The sequence below is a fragment of the Nicotiana sylvestris genome, chromosome 3, assembly GCF_000393655.2.
Source record: "Nicotiana sylvestris chromosome 3, ASM39365v2, whole genome shotgun sequence".
Taxonomy (NCBI): Eukaryota; Viridiplantae; Streptophyta; class Magnoliopsida; order Solanales; family Solanaceae; genus Nicotiana; species Nicotiana sylvestris.
In genome coordinates, this window is record NC_091059.1 from 102158112 (window position 1) to 102171533 (window position 13422).

Below are 13422 nucleotides of genomic sequence, written 5' to 3' on the forward strand. Positions count from 1 at the left end.
TTGATTAACAAGTGCATGATCAGGTCCCTTCTCGAGAAGTCTCTCTGTGGACTGCTCAATAGGAGAAAACCCAAGATGACTTACCTAAGAGCATTTGGATGCAAAATGTTTTGTTCTCAACAATGATGGTAAAGGGTCACACAACAAAGAAGATGAAAATGGAGAATTTACAAATGCTCTTGGTGAAGCTATAGATATTGCAAACGGAAAGACTGATTTGATGTGTCAAGTAAAGCAGAGCAATAAAGAAGATGCAGTAGAATCTCTAAAAGGCACAGAGGAACCTGATCCCTCTATCACCTCGACTGAAGCTGAACATAGGATTTCTGATGTTGCATCAGGTACTCCTGATGTAGAACAAAGAAGTGGAAGTCATAATTCTGTTGATGTCAATAATGTTTCAAATATAGAGGAACTTGGTCCTTCAAATTCTGAAGTTTAAGTACTTCAAGGAGCTGCTGAAAAGATTTGAGATGGGGAATTCTAAGACCATTGATACACCTATTTCCACAACTACTCATTTAGAGATGGACAAACCTGGTTCTCATGTCAATAAAACTATGTATAGGGGTATCATTGGATCTCTTGTGTACTTGACTGTTTGCAAACCTGATAGTAGTTTTAGTGTTGGGTTGTGTTCTGGGTTCCAATCAAGCCCAAAAGAATCTCACTTGAAGGCTACCAAAAGAATTTTGAGGTATCCTAAAGGAATGTAGGACTTGTTCCTCTTCTATCCTTTAGGAGATAATTTTGACTTGGTTGGATATGTTGATGCTGATCATGTTGGATATCTGGTGGATCACAAGAGAACATCTAGAATGACATATTTTCTAGGGTTATGCTTGATCTCATAGGGTACAAAAAAACAAAACATGTGGCTCTTTCTACTATTGAAGCTGAATATGTGGATGTTGCCTCTTGTTGTGCTCAACTGCTGTAGATCAAGCAACAACTAGAAGATTTGGGTGTGTTTACAGATTGTACGCCATTGTTGTGTGATAATACAAGTGCTATAAACATTGCAAAGAACCCAGTACAACACAAGGAGTCAAAGCACATTGGTGTGCGATATTACTTTTTAAAGGGCTTATTTGTATGAAGGTTTGCAAGATGGAGGATCAGGTAGCAGATATCTTCATCAAAGAACTGAGCAGAGAACACTTTGAAAGAGGTTGTCTAGAGTTGGGGTTGATCAAGCTCAACTAAGGACCTGGCCCCTCGATGATTGGCTATGTAAAGAAGGAAAAGTACAATGCTAAAAAGTATTTTTCTAGTGGCATCTAACTCAATTCTATATTGTTACAAGTATACGCTCATAGCAGTTTCAGGAGAAAACAAGTATGAGTGGCATTGCACTTCTAGGAGTTTTTGCCCAAATTTTCAAAAACTGTTAAGCAACCTGGTTCCTGTGACTCGGGTTATTAGTCTCTTCAATACTTATGTGCCTTTTGAAACTGCTAAAGTTCCATGTCATTAATTTATTCTCACCTCTCTTAATTTTTGAAGTCCAAAATTTAAACCTTTCTGAACTAACCCATTGCCCAAAAAAAAAACTATTTCCTTCTCTCACACCCAACCAAAATCGATTCTTTTCTTCAAAACCAAATCAATCTTATCTAAAAAAGAATCCTTCTCTCCAAATATGCTAGAAGAGAATCCAACTTTGTCACCTTCCAAAATCCTAACTCTATCTGAATTGAAATCCAAGAAGTCTTTGGTAGATTTTGATGGGGCATTAACTAAAAAGGAATGGGGTAGATCTAATATTCTAGAGAGTGAGGCTGAAATTGTTGTTAGGTTTGTTGAAGCCTTGAATGATGGATGAATTGGTAAATGTCCCAGAAAAAGGGGGAACTGAATGAGGGACCTGGTCCCTCAAATCCTTCTTAGGATGTTAATTGTGATGATGATCTTTTTCTCTTGAGTTCTGTTCTTAAACGAACCTTCGATCCACTAAAAAGGATTTAGAAAAGTAGGTTGATTGATGATGAAGTGGTGTGACCTGCTAATGTGGTGGTTGTGGAAGAGAGAATAAAGTGGAAAAATCTTCACTTGTGAGAAAGAATTCCAAAAAAAATGGAGAAAATAAAGTTGGCTGAGAAAGATGCAGCTGATGATAAGGGTGAACAGATTGAGAAGAAGAAGAGGGAGACATGACCGCTCAGGGAAAGAAAGGGTAGTGTGAATGAAGAACCTGGTTCCTTACAGAAGCAAAAGGTTGAGTTATCGGGTTTGGAGAGGTAGAAGACTCCGAAGTCTCAAAAAGTGTTGTTAGGCAGAGTGTTGACTCTGATATTACTGTAAAATGGAGGAATTTCTTGACATTGTTGAGTTCCAAAAATAGAATCACCTCTTTGTTCCTCCAAGTCCCAATGTTTATGAAGAAGAAGTAAAAACTTCTATGTTGTATGTGATACTCTGATGCTATGTGTGCATGAGATTGAGTTTGTTCTTGATGAGGAGAAACTTGGAGAGATTCTTACTGATCTGATTGATGGTTCAGCTTGCTCAGATAGGTAGAGAACCAGGTCACCGTGGACCCTTGGCATAATAGAATGCTAAGTTGAAGGGTGAGAATGAAAGATTGAGGAAACAGGTGGAGGACCTGAGAGAGCAGATGATCATTGATTAAAGGAGTGTTAATGAACGAATGGACAAGCTCAACAAGGCCTTAGCCCCTTACTTTTCTTCTTGCCTAGTGATCCATGTCTTTCACTCCTTCCAAATTCCCTCTAATTCCTATCTTCTTTTGATTCCTATGTTTGATGACATTGGTACTTTAGTTGTTTAAATTGTCATATTCTTTATTGTTGAAACTACTGTGCTTTTGTTATAATTACTCTACTATGGGCAATCACTCTATTTTGTGCAATGACATTCACTTGTTTATTGTTACTGTTTATTCTGCATTGTCCAAGTTACATGAGTTAATGTTGCTAAACTTCTTTTTGAGTATGCTTCTTCTGTTATTCTTTTCAATGATGGCAAAAGGGGGAAGTTACACAAGTGTCAATAGGAGAAGGAACAAAAATGAATTAATATGATGTGTTGTGCATAAAATATAGCTCCACTTCACAGGAGGAATGTTGCTGATAACATGTTGATTATAGGTCTTATCCGCAGGGAAACATGTGATGAATCTGCTTCTCAAGGGGAATATCAATTTTGGGTTTGTCATTATCAAAAAGGGAAAAATTGATCTAAGTTATGTTGTTTCATGTTTTGATGATGACAAACATTCTCAAGGGACCGGGTATGGACCAGATGTGATCAGTACATGTAAGGAATCTGATTCTCAGGGAAAATATTAATTCTGGTTTTTTCATCATCAAAAAGGGGGAAATTGATAAGTTATGATATTTTGTATTTTGATGATTTGTCAAAAGTCTCAGGAACCAGTTGTGATCAGTTCCTTAGGTTTGGTTCTCAGGGGGAATATGGTTGATTCACAGGGGGAACAATGTAGAGATCTGGTTCTCAAGGGAATATCAATTCTAAGCTTGTCATCGTCAAAAAAGGAAAAATTGATAAGTTATGTGTCTTTTGTTTTGATGATTTGATAAACTTCATCAGAGAACCAAATAATGAGCCTAATATAATTAGTTCTCTTGCGTTCAAAGTAACTAGTCAGATATCTGGTTCAATTCTCAATGAAATCAGATAAGGGAACAACAGATAAACATATATGAATCAGTTTCCCTGGTCGTCATATAGTCAACTCTACAGCTGTAAAAGTCGTTGCACTGTACCATCTGGCAGGCTGCTACACTATACCGTCTGGCAGCAGTGCAGCAACACAGCTCTAGCTTACTAAGGCCAAACTAAAGAACACTTTATTACATCATCCTTGATGACACGTCACATATTATTACCATAAGGCAAGGGATTTCATCTCTCTAACACTTGCAAATTAAAAGAAAATATTCTCTCAAGTGCTAGCTACCGCCTTTCTCAAGAACAAAGTTGTTGCAACCTTAGGGACCAGATCCAAAGATTGAAGTGATATCTTAAGTCCTTAGGTTTGTTGAGTCTTTGTTATTTTATTCTTCATTTGTAATCCTACACTACTTTCATGAAGTGTCTTTGTAGGACAGATTTAAACCATTATTCGGTTTAGTTGCTTGACTAGAGTTAGTCATGTTTTGTTGCTTTGTAATAGAGTTATTGCAAAGGACTTACAATAGAGTTATTGTAAGGGGTGAGGTATTACGAGTTTAATTCCTAGATTAACTAGAGTTAGTCAAGGTTTGTTGCTTTGTAATAGATTTATTACAAAGGGCTTACAATAGAGTTATTATAAGGAGTGAGGGATTAAGAGTTTAATTCCTAGATTACAATAGGTTGTAATCTGAAGTTTGCTCAGTTTAGTCGAATTGAAATCCTACTAGGTTAGGTCATTATTTTTAATCCCTTGAGCAAGGAGTTTTTCACGTAAATATCGTGTGTTCTTTATTTACTGTCTATTCACTGTGGAAACATATAGAGAACTTGGTTCCCTATATTGTTTGGTTTTACAGTCTGTTGCTTACTGTGGGAACTGATAGAGAACCTGGTTCCCTATATAGTTTGGTGGACTCCTAGATTCTATCAAAGTATTTTGACAATAACATGTTGAAAGAACAATAAAATTTTATATAGGTTACGTTTTATTCACAGTCACAATGTAGACAAAACTTAATAACAATACTTTTTTTTTTCTCTTTAATTGTTGGTACAAAACTAGCAACTTGAAGTATCATTTTGTTGTTATAATATAGAACTGACCTTATTGTTATTCTTCAGAAAAGAAAATGTTAAACGGAAATTACTTTTTGCTGTAAAGAAAACCTGTAGTGTTCTATTTTATAATCCATAACTTGTTTATTGTCTGTTGTAAGTTGATCAATCAACTGATAATTCTTTTTCCTATGATTCTAAGAAGCTTTTCAATGGCGAGACTGAAATTTTCCTCTATAAGCTACGGCCGGACCTTCACTCAGGCCTCAAATAAGCAGAGAAATGTTGAAGTGACGTCCAAGTCCATGGTCACAATGCCGCCTCCACGCAAGTGCTCAATTTTGTATATATATTAAAAGCTTATTAAATATATATAAATATTAAATTTCGAAGCCAATAACACAATTGGACCAATAAATTTAGTAGTATTTTGAACCCATAAACTTAAAATCTTGGCTCCGTCTCTAAGCTCACTCTCTCATGCATCTTTACAGCAATGTTTTGCTTTAAGACGACACCAGCATAAGACGGATTATTAAAGTCCATCTTTAGAGAACTTTTTTCGGGTAGGAAAGACTATAAAGGATAAAGGTAAAATTCTAACTACAATATGCAATCTCAACATTAATCTAAAAGCTAATCTCACCCTTCCAACAATGGTCGACTAAAAAAGCTTAATCACTCAAAATAGGCATTTTTACTAAAACCAAGCAATATAATCTTAAAAATCACAAATTAAATTGAGAATAATGCCATTTAATCGTTGATTAAGTGAGAAACTTTGTATAAATACATGTCTAACCTGAAAATTTGTGCATCCTAATACACATAGTTAAAGGTTAAAACAGTAAAGCAAAGATCTAAAGATTCTAAAAGGGATTATGGTTTAATTTAATGGTAGCGTAATAAGTTTTGCTTAATAGATGTAGAATCAATTATCACTGCTTTCCAATGTAACAGGAAAACCCCGGCACCTAAACTTCCGCATGAGATGATAAAAAAATTTTATATTAAAATTGAACTTATAACATAATAATAGCAACTTCACCCTAGACAAAACACAAACATGGTGTGTGATTCAAATCTCAAGGATCTTTTTCCTAGTACTTCCTCTTCCACCTATTTACTGGTTTATCCCTTCCCCACGGAGATACAGTAAGACTTTTGAAGTTGCTAAATTGTAAAATGTAAAAAGTTTCCATTCATTGTCGGCTTAGTATAGCTAATAGTAATTTCGCTCAATTGTTTGGAGCAGATCTGAAGCGACAAGATAACTAGAAAATAAAAGCATCTTTTGTTTATTAGACAATAATAACAATACAAGTAAGAAGATGCTGTCGGTGTTCCATATGCAGGTATAACAAAACCTTTGCTCGCTCTCAAAAGCTACAAAGCCCGTGCCAATGGTAAGTGCGTTTAACTATTGACGAATGCGAGGTGAGAAGAAGGTATGCGGTAAAAAGTTGAAGTACCTTAGATAAGGTAAGATGAAAAAAAGAAAACATATTGAGTTCCATGGAAAAATATCCAGAGTTGCTCTAATCAACCAATCCTAAAACTCGGCAGTAGTTTGCAAACTGACTAACTCTCCATTAACATCCTTTTTTTCTGGTGACTCTTGATAAAGCCAGTTGCCCCCATATACAAAATCATACAACCAGAAAAAAACAAGTTCTTAACCTCCATCAGACAATCTTTTTATTGTTCTAAAGCCGAATTTACCCATAATAAGAAGTTTACATTACCACCTAAACTTGCTTCCCAATTGGGATTAGGAGAGTCCAAGATGACCGAGTTGACCAAAAATACAACGAAAAGAACAGCAATCTTAGTGCTCTCCAAGAATTCAAACACTAGAGGTGAGCAACTTCGATTAGATACCACGAAATGATGGCAAGACAGCAATAAGTGGATCACCATAACCAACAGCTTCTGCAATGCACCATATTTGAACAGTGAGTTGAGGTTTTCCAGAAAGAAGATTAGAGCACAGTAGATAATGTTAACAAATTAGAAATGCGTGCAAAAACTAACATCAAGCATATTAATGTTTGCACATATTTTGAAGCTAAGAGAATCATCACCCGCAGATGGCAGAGAGATAATACTGGGAAAGGACAAACGGCTTAGTTAATGACCTTGTATGAGTCGGCCAGTTAGGAAAACCATTTATACTCAGTTAAAAAGAATCATCATAACACACAAAGGGGAAAAAGCTATAGATCTTAGGCACTAACAAGGATCGCAGCTTAGGAGATTAAAGCAATAATGAGTATGTCACATACTTGTTAGGTCCTACTACTGACTTTTTCTCGTCACTTGTAATTGATCAATTAAATCCATTGGGAAAAGTTATCCTTTTTCTTTTTTCTTTTTAGATAAAGAATAGGGTAAAGTTATCATGACCTCTCCATTTACCTATTTCTGCTTGATTTGGTGTCTTCCTCGTTAACTACCCATTTATGATTACAGAGTTATAGGTAATTCATAATCTCTGTATCATCAGTCTCTTTCAACATATTGAACCTCACAGGCTCTTTTTCTTAATCATTTGGCATAGGTTGCTTTTTCTTGCACAGCAAACTACAACCTTTCAAACTTCATAGTGCTTCATTTGCCGCATAGCCTCAAGCATTTCCAGCGCTTTGCACAAACCAAACCAGCTTCTATACCTATCTCATATCAGCAAAACTTGACCCTAAATAACTGAATTGCTAATTTGTTGGTATTATTTCGACTTTAATGTTCTTATACCATCTAGTTGAGCTCCTGAAAACTGAAGTTAGATTATATACATGTAGTTGAATCCAATCTTGAATAGCTTCTCATTGTTGCTCCAATGCAGAATTGATGATTCAATTGTTTAATCTTTCTCTAAAATCTGAAACACAGAGAACCCTACCTTCTTTCTTTTTAATAATACAACTAGCTAAGAAATGTAAACACGGCTCACTAGATTTGCTGTCATTCCTATATGATAAAAGTCTTACATGCCAGGTCAAAGAAAGCAAATCAACTTTAAACAATCCACTCAACCCAGACAGAAATACAACCAGAAACTCAGACAACAATGTGTAGGTATATGATTATATCAGGCCAATATTAGAATTAACCCAAATATCATAATGTGTGTTGTTGACATGGTACTGGACTGGAGTCTAGCCCATCATGTCCGACGTAGAAGATGGTTTAGGTCAATTATTGATCGCCCAACATCGGCTGATCCTAACCCAAATGGGTTGGTAACAAGAAACCAATCAACCCCACTACTGCTATCATGTAGAAGTTATTTTCTTAGTTCCTGAGTGGGGAAGTTACTGAGAAGCAAGGAGAGTTACTTTGAGAGGAGAAGCTAAACAAAACTTGACGCAGCTAATGCTTCAGCAAATTCTTCAGAGAAGTATTGTAGTTTTTACTTTTGAGAGAAAGAACTCTAGTAAAAAGATTAGGATAAAAAGCTTCTCCTAATCTTTTTCCACTCTTAAACATCTCAAAATAGCCTATGTCAAAGTATCAAGGCAATTAGATTATAGCCATAAGTCTGTTTCCCTATGAAGTAGCGCGGACTTGCAGTCAATTTCTTGTGAACAATCAACTTCAAATTTTGTGGTTTTAATATCTCATATGCACTATAATTGGTAATATGGCAGAAAAACTGCAGCTGGGATAATCTGAGTAGTAAAACAAGGTGGAGAAAGAACCAAAAAAAAGTTGAAAGAAGCATACCACCATCATTAAAGAGGATCTTCAAAACTTCTCCAGCGGCATCTGACTGCTCAATAAAAAATATTTAAAAAAAAAAAAGGTGGTCACCAAATATTACCCTAATAACAGATAAATAACAGAAAGGATTGCCTGAGAGGCTTACTCTGACAGGAAGTTCTGTCCCAAACTGATCCAAAAAGCCAATAATCTGTCCCTCCTTGATAACATCACCCTGCACAGAAGCATACACACATGATTCAAGCACTAAGCTATACTCCACATAGGCCTTTGTCAGGTTAATCCTGGCACGTGAGCATCACATTGAAGACAACAAGAGCATATGTCAACAAGAAATAAAAATGGTCTACTGAGTTCCAAGATCCTAGTAAACCACTGCCGCTCTCAATTCTTAGACCTTTAAGCAAAGAAATGGTATGCTCACAAAACAAACAAGATAGATGTCCTCCGTTCATACCTTCCAATATCTAGACATGATAGTTCTTCTGTAAGAAACTGTAATCTTTTGAAGAACTAAAGCCTACAACATCTAGTGGTCAAGAGATCTGATAGGATACTAATCTAATTTTAAGAGAAAGTTAGTAGTCATCCATAGCAAATGAAAGCCTTCAGTTACCTCTTTACAAGCAGGTGGCTGTTTCTTTCCCTTTAATGTCCTGGCCCTTCGGAATGAACCAACCTGCCAGAAAAAAAAAAAAAAAAAAAAAAAAGCAGAAGTCATTGCTGGCGTAGTCCATGATACATGCTAAAAGTGTTTGCCAGGGTCAAGTAATGCACCGTCGGGCATGATACAAGAACATAACCACTAGCTCCAGTAGTCTGTAGTTCTGCTAATTTCATTGATTTCTCAGCAGCGACGTTTGTGAATGGGCTGATCTTTTCTGAGGAAGATTTTCCCGGGGAAGTTGCAGGAGCAGCAGCTGTTGATGCAGTGGATGGTTTACTTGCGCTAGGTGGTGGTGGTGTGGAAACAACAGGTGCAGGCACTATTGGAGCTTCAATATTCCGCTTCAGGTGCAGTTCGAAATCTCCGATCTATGAGAAAAACCATAATATCCAATCAAACATCAGTGGAGATAAACTCCTTTTCTTTCATAATATATTAGAAAAGTTATTTTAAAAGTATTTAGAATTGTATTTCGACAGAAAGTAATAAATAAATCATTACGGAGAAACCTACAAAAGTGATTTTCTACACTGGCAATACTTGTCATATCAAAACCCAAGATGGAGTTCATAGATTTGTGTAATCAACTAATCAACAAACTGAAAATCAGAAAATTGACTTTCATATTCATTCCAAAATTGTCAGTGACTACTTGGATGATACATGCTAGAATTCCAGTAAGTAATTGCAGCCTTCAATTCTTTATGCAGAAATGTTTCAACCATATTATTCGTCATTGCAGTGTTATATATGATCACGCTTGGTGGTACAGAATTGTCCAATACAGCAAAGCTCACTGAATTAATATGCACCTTTATTCCTTCTTTTTTCTTCTACTACAAGGCAATATATGAATTTCTGATTCCCACGGCATCAATGATTGAATTATCCAATTATTACCAAATATATCATCAGACCTTTCAGATCAAACTGTGTGGTGCTGAAATAGCAGATGCTACCATTTCAAGATATTTTAGACATTGTTTTAACAATCGTAATACAATTTACTCGCTCTTTAAATTTAACTTTTTTCTATTACAAATGGGGACCGGGAAGGGGAAGGGGAAGGGAAAGGAGGACAGCGAGGGCTGACCTAACATCTATATTATATGGAAGACTCCCACCGTTACCACTAGGCTATATGCCTTGGTGCTAGTCAAGGACGTAAAGTACGCAATCTGTTGATTTCTACCAAGTTGAGGTTTGATTAGTTACTAATAAAGATAATTTTAAATATGATAGTAGTCTAATGTATAATTTCAGGTCATAGCACACATGGCAGGGCTATGTGGCTATGGAATCTCATATGGTTTGAAGATAAGACAGGCTTCAGACTTCCCTTTGGTTATTTCCAGCTTCCTCAGATTTTTAAACTCTTATAATCTCATTTATATATTTCTATTTCAGAATCTCCCTAACAAATGAAAAGGCAGCAATAGTGGTTATGCACTATAATGAAAGGACACATGATCAGCCAAGGAAAATGCTTACCTTAAGTTTCAGCTCAGCAACCTCTGTATCATCACACACTTCAGTAATCAGAGCCTGATGAGAGCAGTAAAGAACAACAATCAAGCTTAAAGTCACAACAAGCATAGAGCTAAGTCCAGAAATCCATGGCTAAGATAAGAAAGCTGTATAAAGAACATGAAGAAATTAAATACGTGATTTTGAAAGTCACCAGAATAAGAACAATGACACAGGTTATTACGGGTTTGCCACAAACATGAGTAGAATTTTTTAATCATGCAAAAATGAGAAACAATTACTAAATCAGAAGCTCAAAAGTGCTTAACAAAGATTGGCTGCAGTTGCAGGATTTCTTGGTTCCCACACAGTTCAACTGGACTTGCATAAAATCATATATCAAACTTTAGTTTAGGAGGACCAATTAAGCCAAAAGTCAAGCATCAAGAATATAATGCAATAAAATCAACACAAAGGCACTTAAGACACCACAAAAAAGAAAAAGAAAAAACAATCCAGTGAGACATTTCAACATCCAAAGAGATAAACCAACCTCAAAACCCTTTGGAAATGTTGCTGTTGGCAGTGGACTCTTCTCCGTTGACACTTTTTGGTGGCTATCTGTAAGAACAGCTCCTTCAGATTAAGGGAATTTGGCCTAGAAGTTAGATGTGACGGGCTGCACTCATAAAGGAATCCAGAAAACTACTTTCCACTCTTTATCAGGTAAATGCCAAAAGGATAATCTTTAGATTCCACTAGAAGTTCTACTCGGAATGAATTAAGATGCTGTGCTTGCAAGCATAATGGTATGGTAGATACTAAAAAGCACCAGCGCATCAAATACCAAGAATGAGATGTACATTCAATACAATAGCCAAATGGAAATTAGAAATGACTAGCCCCTAGATACTGGTTTACACCTGGCATAATAAGAAAGCACACTCACCAGATTTTGTTGTCACAGTTGTTTCAGATGTCTTTGCACAAGACAGTATCAATCTACTATGCTTGTTAGTAGAAGACACGAGCTTTGCACCATTTGAGGATCCCTTAAGGGGCAACTTAGTAGGCTTGGAGAAGGCAACATTATTCATTGGAATGACACCAGGCATTTCGATTACTGACCTCATATGGGAAGTGGTACCTACTGAATCTGTCATCAGAAATAGTTAAGTAGGAAATCCACATGAAACAGACAGATTATAATAGAACTATTTGAGGATATCCACATGAAACAGATAGATAGATTAGAACTACTTGCAAGCATTTATGCAAGAAAACAGGTTTCGCATCAGTAAGGTAATTCAGAGGCTGGATAGTGAATATCCAAAAGATAAGAGGAATGTAGGTTTATTTATTAAAAGAACACATGCATGAAAACAGGTAAAGCCAATTATATGCTTATGCTTAAAGGAAAAAGAAAAAGAAAAAAAAACTGCCCCCTTCTATTCGTTCAAGTAGAAGGAGAATTATTTATTTTTTTTTGGGGGGGGGGGGGGGTTACTTTTCTGGATCACCTTACATCATTTCCTACTCATTAATTAGGATTTTGCCTCATGTTTTTCTGGCTCAATTGCACATTAGTCCTCTAAATTCAACAGAACGATACGATTTTGTTCTGCCAGCTAGTACAAATAGCTAGAACATCTGTCGTGATTTTTCATGAAAGTAAATTGCACTCAACACAATACAGCTTCATCAATCAATAACCACTAGTTAGCAGTTCCTCTCAAAGACTAATCTAATAACACATATTTACTGCCACAACTTACTGATCTTTAATTCATCTAAAATCAGGCATAAAGAAAGGACACTGTTTTGCCACTGTACAGTTCAGGTATCATTCCTTTCCTATACAACTCATTTTTCCAATTTAAGAAAATATTAAAATTCAAATGCGCGAAATTGCATAAATCAAGCATTTAAATCAATGTCGGATCTCAGATGAAAGAGTAAGGGGGGAAAAAGCAGATAGCTATAATTTGTTACCAACGAGAGCTAAGAAAAAACTAAGCTAAGAGCTTAATCTAGCTATCCGTCAATATAACAACACAAAATAACAGATGTACACAAATAAAAATACATAGCTACATCACCAAAGAAAATAATCCATTCACTTGAAAATGTATATATACAGGACTAAGAAATGGAGAGAATTACGGTGAAAGGAGCGGAGAACAGCGGCGGACTCCATTTGGTAAAGGAGCTCTGATCGGAGAGACCGAGGAAAATGAAGGACGAATTTGTTGGAGAGATAACAGAAGAAAAGAGGGGGAAGAACGTATTTATAGCAAATGGAAACTGAGAAAATGAGATTGGGTTATGAGCTTAGCACAGTTGTGAGAAAGCAAGATATATTATCTGTCAACTTTGAGATGTCCGCCCCCGAACTTCTATTTCTTCACCCACCCCTACCGTTTCCGACTCTTTGCTGACCTGTGCAACTAGTTTCCCCAACAAAAAGAAAATACCAAATCAGACTAAACAAAATCATAAGTGATAAAAAATTTAAATTATTATATGTCATTTATTTATACATAAAAAATATTTTTCCTCTCCACATTTGCTTGAATTTCCCTTTTTTTTTTGGACTGAAAAAGATAATTTATTTAAAACATTACGAAGTATTGACAGTTACATCCTTAACAAAAGTACAAGCCTCGAGGACATTCAAATTCCCCATTTCGGCCAAACTAAAACACACATGAGTACTGAAATTTTTAAGCAAATGCACATAGCCGTTTCTGTCCATTGCTAGCTTATTTAATACTAAAGGCAATGGATTGACAAAAAGTTGGTGTTTTCGTGCATGCTTGAGTCCTTCCTTAGCCATCTTGTGAGCTACC

General features: G+C 36.1%; 1 protein-coding gene across 2 annotated transcripts; it reads right to left on the reverse strand.

The window, feature by feature from the left end:
* Nucleotides 1-6167: 6167 nt before the first annotated feature.
* LOC104234041 (uncharacterized) lies at nt 6168-13047 on the reverse strand. Of its 2 annotated transcripts, none has more exons than XM_009787530.2 (9): nt 12737-13047; nt 11523-11729; nt 11127-11194; nt 10598-10651; nt 9217-9474; nt 9056-9118; nt 8585-8653; nt 8443-8488; nt 6168-6648 (listed from the first exon to the last, which is right to left on the reverse strand). In XM_009787530.2, exons 1-9 carry the CDS (start codon nt 12768-12770, stop codon nt 6590-6592), a joined length of 858 nt encoding a protein of 285 aa, XP_009785832.1. In that variant the 5' UTR covers nt 12771-13047; the 3' UTR covers nt 6168-6589. The 2 variants fall into 2 exon arrangements, with proteins under 2 accessions (XP_009785832.1, XP_009785830.1); XM_009787528.2 differs by having other exon boundaries at nt 11127-11209; nt 12737-12942.
* Between the last annotated feature and the right edge of the window lie 375 nt (nt 13048-13422).